This window comes from Stylophora pistillata, chromosome 10 (genome assembly GCF_964205215.1).
Source record: "Stylophora pistillata chromosome 10, jaStyPist1.2, whole genome shotgun sequence".
NCBI classification, from domain to species: domain Eukaryota; kingdom Metazoa; phylum Cnidaria; class Anthozoa; order Scleractinia; family Pocilloporidae; genus Stylophora; species Stylophora pistillata.
This window is the reverse complement of record NC_142528.1, coordinates 10,779,154-10,798,002: the sequence shown is the minus strand read 5'-3', so window position 1 is coordinate 10,798,002 and position 18,849 is coordinate 10,779,154. Positions and strand designations below refer to the sequence as shown.

Here is an 18,849-nt window from a genome sequence, read left to right as displayed (position 1 = left end):
GAATGAGGTGTTGTATGTGGCATTACTCTGTACTAGTTAAAGTTCATTGTGTATGGTAATGTTGTAAACTATAAATAGGGCACCCGTAATATTGTTAGGAATTAAAATGTTTCTCAAGAGTTCTAACAATTCTTGTGCTTTCTTCGTTAGCTGGAGGTTCTTGAGCTGGACACGAATTCTTATCGTATCGGCCAGTCCAAGATCTTCTTCAGAGCTGGTGTGTTGGCGCACTTGGAGGAGGAACGTGATCTGAAACTGACAGAGATCATCACTGTCTTCCAAGCGTACTGCCGTGGAAACATCGCAAGAAGGCAATATAACAAGCGGGTTCAACAACTGAGCGCTATTCGCGTTATTCAACGAAACTGCCTCAGCTACCTTAAACTTCGCAACTGGCAGTGGTGGCGCCTGTTCACGAAGGTGAAGCCGCTGCTCAACGTGACCAGGACGGACGAAGCGCTTCGCGAAGCCCTTGACCTGAAGAAAGCGAACGAAGAGAAGTTGGAGAAGTCTGAAGCAGCGTACAACGATCTGGAGAGGAAATTCAGCCAGGTTTCTGAGGAAAATGCCATCATGCAAGAACAGCTCGACAGAGAACGCGACGCCTTCCAAGAGGCGGATGACATGCGTCAGAGGCTGCAGACCCGAAAGCAGGAGCTGGAAAACTTGTTGAACGATCAGATGGAGCGATTCGACGAAGAGGAAGAGAAGGTTATTGGTCTTACCGAAGAGAAGAAGAAATTACTGAAGGATATTCAAGACTTGGAAGATAGGTATGTCTGTTTTAAACTTTTCTGGGTCGAGAGAGGAGGTGTGAAGAAGGGTTCGACGGGCGGTTGGAGTCCTTATTAGGAGTTATCACGCGTTATGCGGGAAGATGACCTTCCAGCTATTCAAAATGTGTAATCGTTTGGTTTAACCCTTTACACGCTAACGCGTTTATGCATATTGTCAATACTGTTCTTTATATATTTCCTAAGGTACTGATTATGAGAATTTGTTTAACAATCAAGAGCTTCTTTAGTTGGTGATCGTTTCCTTTATTCTCCTGACCTAAATTTGTGATTCAGGGGTGATATTGAAGAGAGAAATCAGTCGCCAGTCCTTCTTAGGGGGTGAAAGGGTACAGTAAGAAACATAAGCACAGTTGTAACTGCGATTGTGCGATGGTGAAGAAAATTGAATACTCCCTGGTGTTGTAACCAGGCCCTGCCAGAATTCTCTCTACCTTTGAGCCCCAGGGAACTCGTAAGTGAACGCGTACGTGCGCGTCCTGTAGCAGGAGAGGTTTTCGCATTGTTTAAAAGGGAAAGTTTTCTTCGGGGGGTGGAGGGGTGGGAAAAAGGCACAGTGAGGTCAACCCTGTTTAAAGCATCAAAACAAGGCTAGACCACAGTTGTGGGTGTTCCCTACAGTTTCGCGATGGTAATTTTGTTTTTCCTTTTTTGCCTCTCCTGTGCAGTTTGGAAGAGGAAGAAGCTGCCCGACAAAAGCTCCAGCTTGATAAAGTCTCCGTTGAGGCCAAACTAAAGAAACAAGAGGAAGACCTGACTTTAATGGAAGACTCCAATTCTAAAGTATGTTTCTGACTACTTGAGAGTAATTAGACAGTAGTTTGTGGAGGCACGGTGGCCTCATGGTTAGTGCGGGTTCGAGCCCTGGTCGGGGACATTGTGTTGTGTTCTTAGGCAGGACACTGTGCTCTCACAGTGCCTCTCTTCACCCAGGAGAATAAAATGGGTACCGGCGAATTTAATGCAGGTGGGTAACCGGCCAGACGGGCCACTTGGCTCTTAAACAGACTTTACCTCAGGCAGTAATTTGCAGAAGAAAAATCAGTACTTTTAGATCGTGTAGTAATCTGTCATAAACACTCTTCTTTCTGGAGTATAATGTGACATCTTTTCCTTACAAGGAGAAAATAACTCTTCTAATTCTTTACTGACAAGGTATGCTTTTATTCGAACAGCTGACGAAAGAGAAGAAATCCTTAGAAGACAAGTTACAGGAGACAAATCAAGCTCTGGTCGACGAGGAAGAGAAAGCGAAGGGCCTGGCCAAACAGAAAGCTAAACACGAAGCCCTCATTTCAGATCTAGAAGAACGACTGCGAAATACAGAAAAGGTAGGTGGTGACTTGGTCCGAAGGTGAATTAGATGTTTTGTTTTGTTTTTTTTTTTTTTTTCGACGTAAATGTCCCAGCGATGGAAAAACAGTCAAGAAATATATACTCGCTTGGAATCATGAGATAGTGTTAAATGACGTATGAGTACGTCATCACTTGAAAGTTAAGTGTAGTGATACGTCCGAAGTGCATACGTATACTGTGTGTCGATTGTCAAAACCAATGCAATCTATGATTACTTTCGATACTCGATTGAAAATGACTTCCAGAATTTGATATCCTGTATTTATGTCTTGTTAGGCTTTGCAAGAAATGGAAAAAATCCGCCGAAAGTTAGAGACTGAACTCGCCGAAGTCCACCACCAACTTGAAGAAGCCAAACAAACGGTGAGAACTGAGTCGCGTCATTTATTGTGGTTGATGTTCACTGAAATTATGCGTTTATGTAAAACGGAGAAGGAAATTGATAGTAAGCGTTTGTGGAATCTGGATTTATTTTGGTTTTGCTCTCTTTCACCGATATAGTAACATTTATTTTGTGTTTAAGATCCAAGATCTGGAGGCGACCATTCACAAAAAAGACATGGAATTGAATGACCTAAATGCCAGGTATAAATATTATCATAGCGAGACTGTTTTGAAAAAGGGTACATTGTGGTAATAATGTAGATTTAACGATTGATTTGTGGTTCATTCAGGGCTGATGAAGAATCTGCGAAGAGAAGCGAGCTCGAGAAAACCAAACGAGAACTTGACAACCAGCTGGAAGAGTTGAGGGAGGACTTGGAGGCCGAAAAAAATGCGAGGACAAAGGCTGAGAGGCAACGACGGGAACTCGGAGAGGTGGGAAAAAAAAAAACATGATTAGACTGCGCTATTCTCCAGCCCCTCGGGAAAACAAACTTTGTCGGTTTCAGTTGGTAACATAAGAATTCTCGGGGAAAAAAAAATTTTGAATGCTCCGTATCGATTTTAAACCATGATCTTCCGATTAATATGCCAGTGCTCTACCGGTGGGAAAAGAAGGAAGCTACCATGGTGTTAATTGAGGTTAAAATTCAATCATGACGTTTTAGTGCCAAATCTAGATGTTTAAGGTTTCGTTGACTACGTTCTTGTACTGTACTTTTGCTACTGCTGTTTCTGCTGTAATTTTGTAACACAGGGGTTTAGTTTCAAACTATTGATTTTTTTTTTTGTTTTAAGGAATTGGAGTCTCTCAAGTCGGAACTCGAAGAATCGATCGACACCACTGCTGCTGCACAAGACATGAGGAACAAACGAGAAGAAGAGCTGATGAAACTTAAAAAGAGCGTGGACGAAGAAACTGTGGCACACGAGGCCGCCATGGCACAACTTCGGCAGAAACATACTCAATTAGTGGAAGAACTGAACGAACAACTAGAGACAGTCAAAAAGGTAGCATTTTCTAGTGTTCTTTAAGAAATTCTCTTCTTTGTGTATATTTGCTGGAAGAAAGTCTGAGGCTTGGGAAGTCTTTCTAACAGGTCCGGGAGGGCTAAAACAAAACAGATTCTAGTTCAAAGTGCACGTTTCGTTGAGAGTCTTAAGTTCTTGAAACATTGTGTGAAAAGGAGGTCAAGGTTTGAGAACAAGGGAAGAACCAAAGAGGTATTGTTTTCCGTGTTAAAGTATAACAAAAGGAAGGGGAAGTTTTGGATTTTGGTGCAAATCCTGGACAACTCTATTTCTGCACAGGCCAATCGAATTATCTCGAATCCTGAGTCTAAAAAAAAAATTGTTGCGCGCAACGTGTTGCACACGTTTGGCCACCCTGTTACAAGCTGTCGGATGATGTTGGATCAAGTTTGAAAATGATTTTTGTTGCAACATTTTTGGATGTTGTAAGACGTTGAGTGCGTTTGGTTAGTTCTTTCATAACATCTAACAACATGATCCAACAATGTTGCAAGGGGTGGCGTCGAAATATTGCGTTTTCCTTGGCCTTTTGATTTTACACGCCGAAATGTTTGGGAAACCACCTTATGACATCAACGCACAACGACTTTATTCCATGAATATTTACTTGCGAAATCATAGCTCTGTGGTTCTCTTAGGTACTCTCGCTGAATGAATTCCTTTCGTAATTTATCCACTCTGCTTACATACCTCGCACACTCTATTCTTGAACCATTCAACTCCCGCGAGTGTGACCAAGATAGAATTTCTCAATGCAATATCAAGGAGACTAGTGAGAAGAATAAACAAAAGTGAATATCAATTGGCTCCAATACCAAATTCTCCATACTGGCATCATAAGAATTGAATGATTTAAATATATATCAACAAAGTTGATGTGGTAAATTGGCCACCGTAACGATTACAAAAGCTGACGTTTCGAGCGTTAGCCCTTCGTCGGAGCGAATAGAGGAATTGTGGGTTGTGTGTGCTTTTAAAGGCAGAAATTGGAGCTACGTTATTGGCGGGAACATGGCAACGAGAAAAACACGAATAAATTAGTGGAATGAAAAGCGTTCGTTGATCCCTGTAGGATTTAGACTGCCAGGTTGTTTTCTTGAACAAAAGCTCATTTTTCAAACTGGCAGTCTAAATCCTACAGGGATCAACGAACGCTTTTCATTCCACTAATTTATTCGTGTTTTTCTCGTTGCCATGTTCCCACCAATAGCCTAGCTTCATTTTCTGCCTTTAAAAGAGCACACACAACCCACAATTCCTCTATTCGCTCCGACGAAGGGCTAACGCTCGAACCGTCAGCTTTTGTAATCGTTACGGTGGCTAATTTACCAATTCAACTTTGTTCATATATCCAAATTATTTCGTCACCCCCACCGACGCAGCCCCAAACAGTTTCTTTAGAAACTATCAGCCTTTATTCATAAGAATTGAATGGCAGACAATAAGTATACCTTATTAACCAAGCGCGAGGGCCGTACTGGGAGAATATCGGCCCGAGGTCCGTACATAAAAGACCGAGGGCCGATATTCTTCCAGTACGGTCCCGAGCAAGCTTGGTTAATAAGAGATTTATTATACGACTGAAGTTCAAAGAGACACAACTGTGGTATCATTTGGGACAGTGCCCGTATTGGACCGGCAATGGAGCATTTTGATTGGTTGATTTTAGTTATTGACTCTCTGACTGCCCGAGTCGTTTAATAAGGAGAATTACTAGTGAGATCTTGTGAGTGAAAGAGTTAACCCGCTGAATGTTCTATCTGTCATGTTCTTAGGGCAGAGCTCAACTTGAAAGAGCTAAGGCGCATTTAGAGGAAGGCAACACTCAACTGAAAACCGAAGTGGAGGAATTAAGCAGTCGCAAGACTGAGGCTGAACGCAAAGTCAAAGTGTTGGAAAACCAAATCGCTGAGGCGAACGGTAGGCTCACTGATGATGAGCGCCACGTCACTGAGCTACAAAGTGTTACAGTTAAATTGCAGAAAGAGTTGGATGCCGCATCCGCTCTAGTGGAGGAACTTGAATCCAAGTGTTCGATTGCAGAGAGAACGGTGGCCACGCGTGACTCGCAACTCGCAGAAACACAGGTAAAATTGTAGTATTTGTCGCGACCTCAAGTTGCCCAAGAGAGGGGAATTTGCAGTGTTTCGTGTTTATGGTTTGACCCTATTAAGTGTTTACCATATTCAATTAATTATTGTCAATTTTTATCCAAATCAACCGCACTTTTTTCCGAATGAGTTGCCTCAGCTTGCTCATTGATACTGAAAAGGAATACAGTGACCGTCATAGCAAAGGTGCGCTGATTTAGTTTTTCCTTGTTAATCTGGGGCAACGTTAAAACTGTTCGTGATGTTGTGAACTTTTCACGCGCTTAGCCAAGTGGTAAGTCCATTGTGCTTGTCACTGGCTTCAAATTTCTCGCGTTCGTTAATAGTAGCAAGTTTTCCCGCGTTTGGAATCTGTTTCTCGCGCTCCACGCCAGTTTCAAATTTTCCTGCGCTTCGAACCTGTTTCTCGCGCTCCACGCCAGTTTCAGGTTTTCCCACGCATGGCTCCGAATTGCTTCGTGTCTTGGTTGGTGTTATATTCCCTAGGTGTGATTGTAACTTAGAAGATGATAAGAAATATATAACAAGTTACCTAGAAGTTCTTAACTTTTGTGTTAATGCTAAGGAACTTTTATTTCTCAGGAATCTTTATCAGATGAAACCCGCCAAAAACTTTCACTCAGCAGTAAACTTAAAGATTCTGAGACGGAAATAAGTCGTCTGCAAGATCAACTTGATGACGAAGAGGACGCCAAGGTCGCGCTTCAGAAGACCCTCTCTCAAGTTCAAGCGCAAGTGAGTGAAGGAAGGATCTCCATTGCTGAGTTACTTCTGGGAAAAGTGTTAAGATTTATCATTGGTCATTGGATGTTTGGCCCAAGTGCCAAACAGACTAATCATTCAGAATTTCGTCCGTTGCAATTTGGATTGCAAAATACCTTCTTGTTTTTTTACTTTATCAGGTCGGAGAACAAAAGAAACTGGCGGATGATCGCTCTGCACTTCTCGAAGAGGCCGATCAGTCCAAGAAGAAAATGGCACGAGAACTCGAAACGCTACAACAACGTGTGGATGAACTGAGCGCCACTAACAGCAAATTGGAGAAAACTAGGAAACGATTGCAAGATGAGGTCAGTAATAGACGTTATTGCTTTTACTGTTGATCTGATTGGTAATTCGCTTTCTATCTATTCTAACTTTTTTACTGTATGAAAAGAATCCGCTCCTAGAAGGGTTGTGAACTGCAGACAATAAAGATTATAACCTTAACTATTTCTCAAACAGGTCGACGATGTGCAACTCAACTTGGAGAAGGAGAGGGCACAAGTCAGTGCACTAGAGAAGAAACAGAGGAAGTTTGATCAGGTTGGTTTAGCTTTTGAATTGCTCGCGCGCTGCTTGATCCCTTTTGCTTTCCGTCATTGTCTTGTAACGGTAAGAATATAGATTTGCGTGGAAGAGGCAGGATGTATGATGGAGCTAAGAACAAGAGGACAGTGAAAATTTGAAAAAAGTACCAAGAAGCTTTGAGCCGTCCAGTTTTGGAGATTTGTCCACAGCCGTAAAGTTTAGAACCACGTCTTATAGCGTAGTGTGGGCTTTGCTACAGCAGAGCCTGGATGCCATAGGAGACTAACTTTTTACCCTGCGATTATGAAAGCTGTTTAAGTGTTAGGCAGTCCTGATTCGATAGATAGGAGCCCTCAATAAACCACATTCATTTTAAAGAGTAAAGCTTTGAGTTCGTGAAAATGCTTCAGAGTACAGGATAGCCAAGAAGGATTTCGTATCCGGACTTAAAATGAAACAAAATAATTTAGAGTTAATTCTTCAGATTTGAGGTAGAGATTGTTTGTGTCTATTTTCTGTTTTGCAGTTGCTCGCGGAAGAAAAAGCTGTTTCTGAGAAGAACGCTATGGAAAGAGACAATGCTGAACGAGACGCCAGACAGAATGAAACAAAGGTTTGTGTTTAAACTCCAGTTGTCCTTTCATTGATCAACCTTTCATTTATTTGTATAATAACGATAACTTTTTGGGTAGGCAGGTGAGCAGAGCAACAGAACTGATCAGCAAGTAGGAATCTTCTGCTAATGTATCATTTTTACGTCCCTAAACTTGCGTTATTTGGGGCTGATGTCTCATGAAAGCATCACTGCGCATTCTCTATCGTTGCAACAAACTGTATGACAACCAGATCCCAGAGTGTGTCACGGTGTAATGAACTACTACTTAAACCATCTATTTATTATCATTTGCCTAGGTTATTTCTCTGACGCACGAACTAGAGGAGCTTCAGGAGAAGCTTGCTGATGCTGAAAGAGTCCGCAAGAGTGCACAAAATGAACTTGAGGCCATGATGGAAAGCAAAGATGACTTCGGCAAGAACGTGCACGAGTTGGAGAAGGCCAAACGGTTATTAGATACACAACTAGAAGAGAAAAAACAACAGATCGAAGAACTCGAGGACGAGCTGCAGATCACCGAAGATGCTAAACTGAGGATGGAGGTGAACATGCAAGCCGCCAAGGCTCAGTTCGATAGAGAACTGGCCGCAAGGGACGAGCAGAACGAAGAGAAGAGGAAAGCGTTGCTCAAACAGGTGGGGATTGCTTTCACAACGATTACTAAGGGAACGTAGTTGAGGTAAATCTTACTAAAAACCACAATGTGAACAGGAAACTGTGATTGCTTTAGTCTTCCGTTCCATGTTTTCACCATTTCATTCTCAGAGATGATAACTACAAATACAAATAACTCTTCTTCACGAAGTTGAACCTTACCAGCAGAAGAATGTCGAGAATACACAAAATGATCAGGCTCTGCGCGAGCTGGAGGGAAGGGATGGGTCGGGGGGTTTATCTTACCATAATTAAGAAATGTAAAGAGCAATTTTCAACTGACTATCCAAAGCAATCCGGGTTTGCTTAGGTTTGGCTTTACTTCAGTCGCACTGTGATTGGTCCTGAAAATTCGCGCTTCCCTGATGCAAACTTACTCCACCACTCGTTTTCCCGCGCTTTAGGCAGTTTAGTCGGTTTTAGTTTTGGTTCTCTTTGGCCTTTAAAGGTATTTCCCTTTCTTCTCATTGGCTCCATGTGATTACTTAACTTTTGGTCTTGCGACACTCAATCGGAAAGCGCTTTAACACTTTAACTTCTTGAAATTATTAACATTTAACTTCTCCCCATAATATCCATCCAACATCCAGTAAACAGGTAATGAGAAGGCACAGCCTTATCAGGAGGTAGAGATGGTTTATCTTGATCGAACACTTAATTCTCGCAACTAAGGGACACGGAAATGTATAACAGCTAGAGGGAGAATTGGCATTCAGATCTTGGAAGTTTAAGGGTTGAACATGTCAATGATTATTCTTTTGCCTTGGCCTTTCCAGCTCCGTGAACTTGAAAGCGAACTGGATGAAGAGCGTAAGGGCAGAGTTAGCGCTGCTAATGCCAAGAAGAAGATCGAGATGGACATAGTTGAACTGGAAGAACAACTCGAAGCAACCAACCGTGTAAAGGAAGACGGCCTCCGTCAACTGAAGAAATACCAACAGCAGGTGAAGGATATTCAGAGAGATCTGGACGACGCACGGCAAGCGAGAGACGAGATATCTGAACAAGCCAAAGAAAACGAGAGGAAAGCTAAGCAGCTGGAGGCTGATTACGTACAAATGCAAGAGGTACGGAGTTGTATGAGGAATAATGACTGATTTGACCTTCTCCAAAGTTAATCTGAGACAACTCTAATCGCCGCCGAAGTTTGTTCAGATAGCCTGTTACTGACCTCAGTGGTGACGAGTTTCCGTCTTGTTTGGTGATTGGGTAATTGGATTCGGAAATTTGCGAGTATCTGTATGAAATGTTAAGAGATTTAGACGAGTGTTTCATTCTTCTCTTACAGGACGAGAACTAAGTGTAATGTGTTTTTGTTGGTAAAATTGTAGTATAAAATGACAGAACCATCATTCCTTCTAAATTCTAGGATCTTGCTGCTGCCGAACGAGCCAGAAAGAGTTTAGAGTCGGAAAGAGACGAATTGGCAGAAGAACTTGCGACTGTAACTCATAGCAGGTAACATTAGTACTGCGTAGAACTAGAAGCAACACTCTTGTCCGTCAGCTCATTAGATTAAATATTAGGACCACTTGCGACTTTTTCGCTAGGGGTCAACTACTTTCATTTCCGTACCTGTAGTTCGCATTAGTTTCTTGTGGTGTTACCACTTTTTCTGACTGGCCGTGGTAAATTTTTTTTTTTTTTGACACGATAAAATGGCGCACTAAATGTAGCGCATATTGACGGAATTACGATGAAGTCTTAAATCATTCATGTTGTTGGAACTGATGAGGAGAAATACCAAAAGGCATCTGACTTAAAGTCGCTTCAGATGTCGCGAATTCCGCCTGGTTTTGCCCATGACACAAAATTTCAGGAAATCTTTTTGCATCGAAGAAAGCTTCCATCAGCTAGAGAGGAAAAAAAATATCCTGAAAGTAAGCACAGACAAAAATGACTACAACGTACTGAGAAGAAACAAAAATACGAGGGATGGAGAACATTGGTTTGAATTGTAAATGGAAAACTTGACCAAACCATCCTGTTTATTCCTTCAAGACTCTCCTTCCAGTCCTTCAACTTTCTTTGTTTGCGTTCCAGGGGCTTAAGTGCTGATGAGAAGCGCAAACAAGATGCCCGCATCGCTCAAATGGAAGAGGAAATCGAGGAGGAAAGAACACAGAACGAATTGCTGTTGGAGAAATGCAAGCGGGCAAATATGCAGGTATGTGGGAAGAATTGTGATCTGCTGGAATCGTTTGATGCTCCTTGAGTAAAGTTTAGTTCATTGTATATTATTGTTGTTTTACAATAACAGATGGAACAATTCCAGACAGACTTGAACTCTGAGCGAGCTGCACTACAGAAGATGGAGAGCGCTAAGCTGACACTAGAGAAGCAGGTAAGAGAGACAAACGGCTGCCTCGTTTACCCTCGTAGGTTTTCGCCTTTTTTTCAGTGTAAACGGTGCGGTGCGCCCTCCGTTTTACCTTGATTTCCCTCGAAACCAACAAACACCTTCATTTGATTACTTATGCCATTATTTATTCATCAATTTGAATTTCTCATTTATTTATTTATTCCTTCATTTATTCATTGATTTAAATTTCTCAGTTACTTTGATTATTTTTTCATTTGTCATTCTTTCAGAACAAGGACATGAAGGTCAAATTAGTGGAGCTTGAAAGCCAGACGCGTGCGCGCAATAGGATGACCGTACAAGCACTAGAGAACAAATTAGCAACATTGCAAGAACAACTTGATGCCGAGGCCAAGTAAGTAATTCAAAATGCTGTCCAATCTTCGATCCGCGATCCGCAATCCTCTCAGCGTGTTAAAGTGGAGTCGTAAGCATGAAAACGAGGATGTAAAAATGCTTTTTTCGGCAATTGTTTGGCTGTTTAATTTTTCAAAAGTTATGGAGCTTAGAGGGTTAAGGCGAAGGAGCAAAGGAAAAAGTTCTCGTGTATAACTCTGTCTCTTCTCCACTCCACGTTGCTTAACCCTGTAACTCCCACGAGTGACCAACACAGAATTTCTCCTTACAACATCAATACAATATCAAGCAGAAGACTGTTGAGAATAAAGAAAACTATCAATAGGGGTATTTTTAGTTGATTCCAATATCAAATTCTCCAAACTTACATGATAAGAATTGTATGGCAGACGGTAAGGAGAATTGTTAAGAAGATCGTGGGAGTGAAAGGGTTAATTAAGTCCTCTGAAATTTATTTTCAATGACTTCTTTTACTTGATTAATGTTAATCACGTAAAACTAGACGGCCTAGAACGCTTTTAATATTTCTCAAAAAGGTTTTCATAAACCGGTTTGATGAAACTGGGAGATCAATTTCAATTTCGCCCCTACACCCCCTCGCCCCTACACCCCCTCCCCCCTCCCCTAGCCCAACAATAGTCAACTGATAACGAGTTAGGAGAGGGGAAGGTACCCAGATCCCCGACATTGATGCAAACTGGGTTACACCCAAAGAGGAAACTGCATCGAAAATGTTTAAGTACATATGATACATGTTTTTGTTCACAATGCTGTGCGTCTTGATTCAGGGAGCGTCAAACCTTGGGAAAGAACAACCGCAAGCTCGATAAGAAGTACAAAGAGGCAATTTTGCAAGCAGAGGAGGAGAGACGGCATGCGGACCAATATAAAGAACAGGTTTTTGTGGAATATTTACTTATTTTCAATTCGAGTCAAAAGTCGTTAAATCAAAGTTTTATTGTTAGCTCTGTTTTGGACTTATTATGTTATGTTGAAAACTCTGTGAAGTCTAAACAAATGAGTTGCTCAGGTGGATACCTTTTGATTTGCGTGCTTAAGAGTAAAAGGTTTTTCTCGACGCACTTTAATTAAAAACATCTTTTATTCCTTTAAGATAACGTAGTTGAGAAAGTTATTTTTAGTTCATCGTTTTCTCAGTTGCAAAATGACAAGAGAAATTCTTTTTTCAGATCACTGTTGTCGTTCGAATTTCATATTGAGACCTACCTCGCATGTGTTCTTTCCCTCTCATTGAATCTTATTGGAAGTACATGCGCAAGCCTCTTCTTAAATATGTTTTTTCCTCGTGTCCTTCAGATGGAAAAAGTAAACGCCCGCGTGAAGACCTTGAAGCGCTCTGTAGATGAGGCAGAGGAAGAGAATACACGGCTGAATGCTTCCAAACGCAAAATACAACGAGAATTGGATGACTACATTGAAGCGAACGAGGAATTGACTCGCGAAGTACAAAGTCTCAGAAATAGGCTGCGGTGAGTGCCGACCTTTTTGTTGTTACAATTTAAAATTTTTCGTCCAAAACTCTTTTTCTGCGTGTGTTTCAAGTTTCCTTTTCTGGAACTTTAAATTGTGCTTGGAATTCCTATGGGGTTGCAGCCTGAACAAGGACAGAGAAGTGGTGTGAGTAGTATAGAATTCACGGCATCTTATTTTGAGCGCGTGATTCGATAGGTGGTTCCGAGCGAGACTTCTTCTCGTTTACTTAAATGTTGAGGAAAGAACTTACCGCTCTTTCCAGTGCTCCGATGCGAAAGGATGGCTCATTTGCAAGACTTCAGACTTGAACAAAGTTTGCGCACCGCTAAGACCGTTCCTTGCAATTCTTAGCTTCTTTCTCTCTCTTTTTTTTAATATCTCAGGGGCCGCGGTGGTGGTACAGGTCGTACTGGATTCACCACTCCTCCAGAGCCAAGAAGAAAGACGACCCGCGCAGATAGGTCCGCCGATGGAGGGGATGGCGATATGACACCTGAACCCGACGCAGAATCATAGAATCCACCCTTTCCCCCCCCTCCCCCCACCGCCACTAATTCACCTAGCTTCAAATGTCTCTCTTTCGTTCTTTAGTTTCTCTCCAATTGTCGTGACTGGTTCTTTGTAATTTAAAATTTGGTTTCAGTTGGGTAGATTTTTTAAGGATTAGATTTTTCTTTGTGAAATAGTTCGATATCAGCTTTCGTAGTACAATAACTGGTAGTACACATTACGGTGAGTTTAGAGTATATAAGTCGCCTCAAAATATAATTCGCATATCAAGCGAATGAAACTGTGTGTTCTCGGTCGTATCACAAAATCTCCTCAGTCAATATTTTTGTGTCTTTTGTCAGTCTTTCTTTACAGTGATTTCTATCGAGCTTGTCACCTCAGACTTGAGAAAATTGCTATTACAGAAAGATAAACATGTAGAGTTTTTCAGACTAAATTAAAAAGAAAAAACTGAGAACCTATTTTCAATGAAATTTAAAACAGAGCTTTATCTTAGTAATCGCGTGAAGGATAAGAGAACCGGGGTAGTGGTACTAAGTAGAGTGGGAGACTGGTAATGATCTATATTATCGTACAATTCAAAGATTTGTGGAATGCATTTGTGGGGAAAACCAGACCTGATAATGCAGTAGAATGGTATAGTAGTTTTTCATGAGATTATGGTGCACGGAGTTTTGATATGTACAGTCCTAATGATAGTAACTCTCATTTCTGGTGGGTCGCGAGTGTTCCGCAGCATTAGTGTTGCGCGACCAAGCTCATCGATGCTGCGAACGAAACTAGTCACTGAGAAGATCTACCTTTTGACTGTGTGGACATTTATATTTGTGACATTCCTACTAGTCGGTTAGTTACTTAAATAAAAAGTTGAAGTCTGTTGAGGGTTTGTCACGTTTACAGCAGTTTGCAAGGCTTGTCACTCAACTCCAAAGTTATGCTGTGACGGAGAAATCCAAAACAGACTCAGTGAGGCCCCTGAGATAAACGCCCTAAAGTTATCGATAATTTCTATTTTATAAGCTGCCAATGTATGGTGATTAGAATAAAAATTTTGTTGAAGTACTTGGTTGGTGGTTTTGCACTCAAACGACTGTTGGGCTCTTGAAGTGGGTCTTATGGAGGAAATAGGGACGGTTTGCAATGCTTGAGACCTGCCCTTTGCGAAATCCTATCTCATTGGCAGCTTGAGCGAAATAAAAAAACAACTTACACTCCATCTCGAGGAAATTTTCCGCCGCACGACTCCACTCCTTCCACCCCCTTATAGTTTCGATGTAATGGCTCCCCACCGATTTTTGTTTCCACTTGAAAAGTAGCTTTCGTTTGTTTGTAATGTTTTGTTTTGATTTTTTTAGGGGGAGGGGGTTACCAGAATTGGAAAGTTGTCCTATTATATTGAAACTTTAGGCTTACGAATGAAATGACCGCCAAAGCTATGAGTTCAACATTTACTCGACGCTCGAAACGTCAGCTTCAAAACCTCTATTCACACTATCAACTCAGTTGATCAAACCAAATCATCCTGTTATACTCCCCACCGACACAACACCACAGTTTCTTTCGAAACTTACTCCCATTATACATTTAATCGAGTGAAATAAATCAACCTATCGACCCATTTCTCTTAGAAAATAAACATTTGCTGCAGGTCGGAAAGGGAAAATCGAATTTTCCGTGAAAACCTTTGGAAATTAAAGGAAATAATATCTTGTGACTCAGGATCTGATCTCCTAATTGGGGTGAGGACAGTATCTCTTGTCAGAGAATAAATTACCCTTCATGCTATGCGAGCGTCGTTACATCGCCTACCTTGTTTCGCACACGTGCATAAAACGTTTTCTACCTTGTTAGGTCGGCTAGCTATCTATTTAGTCCTCAGTGAAGCCCAACTCTGCCGAGAGGACCTAAAATCAGGATCATAACATGGTGAGACGATTTGAGTACGATCGTGGTGTGTATTTTATGAAGTTTGGCGTAATCGAAAAAATAGACGCGTACTTTTGACGCGACTCTACGAACTGCAATCTACAAATGGGGCGATCTCGGTGTTTATGCCTCCTTCATTGGGCAGAATCTCTGCAGTTTGATATTTCGCCAGAATATTAGGCATATTTGCAATTAGCAAGGTGGCGTGAGAATATTTAACACAAATCTTTAAGATCTCTAAAGTGAGGTTGAATTAAAAGCCTATATGTACAAAATGCCTTGAGCTGAAGCTCTGGTGTTTGTTGAGGGCAGAAATATACCATGCAGATGATCAACACTAGAACAAACTACCTGAACATGATTTGGGATCAGCAACCTGATTTCAGCACTGTTGGATTAAGTGTTTGTCATACTTGTAATTAGACAGCAAAACATGATTGTTTACACATGCTTCTGTGTACTGGACAATTCTTATCAGTTGTGGGTGTAGTTATATATTAGTTTGATTTTCTTGTGGAAAAATTTTATTTCAAAGGATGGGTATTTTTTTTCTGAAATTTTTGTCATAGGTTCAATACATTGTTAATAGAACTTGGCATTGTGCAATTCTGTCCGTTATCTTGCTTATGGTAACAAATCATACTCCATCTTTGCAGCCGTACAATTTTCATCATCACTTGAAGTATGACAGACTTGACACGTATTTTTACAAATTTACTTAAAGTACTGATCTGGGTCCAGTCGTTCAAAGAGTACGTGTGGCTATCCCACAGATAAATCACTATCCACCAGATAAGTGTTAATTAACAAAACACACTGTGTTATCCACCAGATAGAGATTTGTCTAGGGGATAGCATTATTCACCCAATCATTAACCAGGTCCTGTCTCTCTAAGAGTGGACGGCAATAAGAAGTAGATAGAGATTTAATAGTCAGGTTATTATGAGGTTCACTTTGGTATTAATGATCCTTAGGCAAATGATGAAGTTAACCCAAAGGCCTTCCCATTAGCTGATCCTCAACTGACTGTGACCATCCTTGATCTCCTTCAGCAAGCTTCCTCATACAAACAGCTCAGGAAGGGAGCCAATGAAGGTAGTTATCTCCTTGAGATGTTGTTGTGTGTGACCACTTGCTGCTTATAAGCATTCAAAATTTTTTGGAATTTGTTAGGGACCAGTCATAATTTATCACAAGGGGGGAGGAGGGAACTGGAGGTTTTTGGTTGTGTTGTATTAAAATTTACCAGAAGACCCCTCTGGCAGTCAATTTTCTATAATTCCCCCCTTTAAACTGTATTAGAGACTACTTACCCCCTCTCCACTCCCCCTGAAAACTTTGAATACCCCTCCAAAATTCTCCAACCCCCACCCAGTTGATAGATAATGACTGGTCCCTTTTAGGAGCCAATTGTCCCAAACATTGCACTGGAGAGAGTTGTCTTCCCGAAATGTTGTCATTTGTTGTTTATATGCATCTGAAATTTCACATTCTTTTTTTTTAGCCACCAAGTGTCTCAACCGTGGTATTGCTGAGTTTATTGTTATGGCAGCAGATACAGAACCATTAGAAATATTGCTTCACCTTCCTCTCTTGTGTGAAGACAAGGTAAGGAAGTTGGTAAAAGTGTGGTAAGCAGACTTATTACAAATAATAAGGAACATTCTGGGCGAAAGAATCAAGAAACTTCCTGCTTTCTGCAAAGATAGGAATGTTGATATATATAATGCCTCAGTTACACTTCAAGCTCAATTGTTTAGAGCACCAGATTGTGTTGTGTGGGAGGTCGAGGGTTCAAGCCCTGGCCGGACCGATACTCATGGTCTTAAAATAAGTGAGGAGAATTTGCTACCTTTCTATAATCAAGAAATAGATAGATATTCTAGTCTTCTCGGCTAAGGATGAATAAACTGTAGGCCCCGTCTCCTGCAGGGTTAAGGGTAGGAGATGTTAATCTCCAACGCACGAGATTACTGTGTTGTGGTTGTCCTCCCCTGGGGTGGGATGGGTGGGAATTGGCCCTCAAAAGCCCCCATGGGGAGTGGTCAACTAACATATGTATGTATGTATGTAAGTCATGGTGGTAGTTCAATGTAAATAGAATGGAAGTGAAAAAAAGAACATAACAGCTTGCTTCATTTTTGCTTTTCAGAACGTGCCTTATGTATTTGTTCGTTCCAAGCAGGCTCTTGGTCGAGCGTGTGGAGTGTCACGGCCTGTCATAGCAACTGCAGTCACTATCAATGAAGGATCTCAGCTTAAACCACAAATTCAGTCACTTCAGCAGTCAATTGAAAAACTCTTGATATAAAACTGTATAAAACTTGTTATAAAACTGTTGCTGTTTTTGGTAGTGCCCTCTAAGTCGATATCAATAAAAAATTTGTCAACAAAGTGTCATTTCTTTCTTGAAGTTTTTTTTTTTTTTTCAAAAAGGAGTGTGTATATCAGTGTGGGAAAATGTTGCACCAATTGTATTGTGGCATTGGGGCTCAATGTGTTACTCCTACCAATTAAATGTGGGAATTAAGTTTGTTTGATGGAAGCATCCAAAAATTCAGGGAAACTGCCAAAATCAGACATTTGTGTCTGAAATTAGAATTACAGTAAAGCATTGAACAGGGTGCTGTAAATCAAAATTAAGAGTATTTCTTCCAAGGTTTTGATAGTTCCTGTTGGAAGAGTACTAACAGCTACAAGGTACTGGTTGTATATTATCAGTGAAACATGGAAAAGAAAAATAATTGAGAATATTTACTTTAATTTCCTCATACTTAAAAAAGTGTATTCAAATGATTATCTCTAAATGCAAATGTGCCTTTCTTTAAAAACAACACAAACAGATGCACAACATATTCAATTGACTGTATCAGCCTGGCAAACAAATTAATAGTTGAAAAAAGACAGCACAAATGGGCAAGATGAAAATTTTTTTTTTGTCGGGTAATTTACATACCATAAATAATTTCCATTTCAGTGACTGTATTGAAACATCTACATCGTTTACCTTTGAGGCATGTAACATTATTACATAGCCGAAACTAAACTTGCCACTTGCGTAAACGTGTTTTCAAATCAGGGTTTTTGGTTCTCAAGTATCTGTAATACGAGTACATGTCCTTGAGGAACAAACAGGGAATGGGTTGCCTTTGGTATTAGATAGCAATTTCTTGCGTTTCCGCGAATCTTAAGATTTGGAACGGAATTGAAACTCAAGACGGAAAATTTGAAACTCAAGGTATGGAAACTTGAATGACAAGTCAGTCGGGCTTAAGTCTGAAATTCCAAACAGTGCCGTATTGTGCTGAAGCGAATTTTAGGAGCTGCATTTGGCCTTATCTTTCGCGTTTTTTGAATCGAAGTCTGCTTTATGCAGTTAAGGTAAGCGGAGAAGAAGGATTTTCGAATGTGAAATTCACTAAAGACGAGCTTCGCGTGACTTAATTTATATCTTACTAAAATGCCCATTTGTTTTTGCTTAGGCGGTCGGTTCATCGAATTTTGGCGCATGCCGGCCGTACATATTAAGTTAAGGTACATAGATATGAAGCTTGGTTATAGTCTATCCTTGGGTAGAGTGCTCGATGCCTTCGCAGAGCGTGGTATATCTGAAGATAGGACTAATTGATAAGACAACTTTTTCTGTGACTCTGAGTTTCACGCTTACGCAGTCATCGGACAGTCTTCAAAATCTGTTTGATGATCGTGTAAGCCCTACATCAATTTCGTCTCGGGGATTATTCGACGATATTCACCTCGCCTTCGGCGAATAATTGTTAAATATATATCATACCGTTATTAATTCTACCTTGTTTCGAAAGTAAAAAATGGCAGTAGACCGTTTTTCTGTCATTTAATCGTTAAGGTCGTTAGTCTTGACTGAACTAAAGGTGCTTCGATTTTACAAGAATTCGTTTTATTCCTAAAAGGGAAGCTTCTAATTAATAAATATAAAACACGTA

At 40.8% G+C, this 18,849-nt stretch overlaps 2 protein-coding genes across 3 annotated transcripts in view; both read left to right on the top strand.

The window, feature by feature from the left end:
* Positions 1–14,022, top strand: part of LOC111321615 (uncharacterized) — a 31,152-nt gene extending 17,130 nt beyond the window's left edge. Inside the window, exons 21-41 of the mRNA XM_088734695.1 lie at positions 151–773; positions 1,463–1,577; positions 1,970–2,125; positions 2,427–2,513; positions 2,674–2,735; positions 2,825–2,969; positions 3,333–3,545; positions 5,342–5,653; positions 6,260–6,412; positions 6,580–6,747; positions 6,902–6,982; positions 7,494–7,580; positions 7,880–8,218; positions 9,014–9,304; positions 9,607–9,695; positions 10,281–10,404; positions 10,498–10,581; positions 10,830–10,954; positions 11,745–11,853; positions 12,274–12,446; positions 12,834–14,022. Coding sequence (XP_088590821.1) covers positions 151–773; positions 1,463–1,577; positions 1,970–2,125; positions 2,427–2,513; positions 2,674–2,735; positions 2,825–2,969; positions 3,333–3,545; positions 5,342–5,653; positions 6,260–6,412; positions 6,580–6,747; positions 6,902–6,982; positions 7,494–7,580; positions 7,880–8,218; positions 9,014–9,304; positions 9,607–9,695; positions 10,281–10,404; positions 10,498–10,581; positions 10,830–10,954; positions 11,745–11,853; positions 12,274–12,446; positions 12,834–12,966 — 3,669 coding nt within the window. The 3' untranslated portion in view covers positions 12,967–14,022. The remainder of the gene's footprint in view (positions 1–150; positions 774–1,462; positions 1,578–1,969; positions 2,126–2,426; positions 2,514–2,673; positions 2,736–2,824; positions 2,970–3,332; positions 3,546–5,341; positions 5,654–6,259; positions 6,413–6,579; positions 6,748–6,901; positions 6,983–7,493; positions 7,581–7,879; positions 8,219–9,013; positions 9,305–9,606; positions 9,696–10,280; positions 10,405–10,497; positions 10,582–10,829; positions 10,955–11,744; positions 11,854–12,273; positions 12,447–12,833) is intronic.
* A 732-nt stretch (positions 14,023–14,754) lies between these two features.
* On the top strand, positions 14,755–17,281 carry LOC111321604 (NHP2-like protein 1). 2 transcript variants are annotated; one of them, XM_022924538.2, is made up of 4 exons: positions 14,755–14,886; positions 15,862–15,982; positions 16,392–16,495; positions 17,040–17,281. In XM_022924538.2, exons 1-4 carry the CDS (start codon positions 14,884–14,886, stop codon positions 17,196–17,198), a joined length of 387 nt encoding a protein of 128 aa, XP_022780273.1. In that variant the 5' UTR covers positions 14,755–14,883; the 3' UTR covers positions 17,199–17,281. The 2 variants fall into 2 exon arrangements, with proteins under 2 accessions (XP_022780273.1, XP_088590824.1); XM_088734698.1 differs by having other exon boundaries at positions 14,760–14,886; positions 15,940–15,982.
* Positions 17,282–18,849: the final 1,568 nt, after the last annotated feature.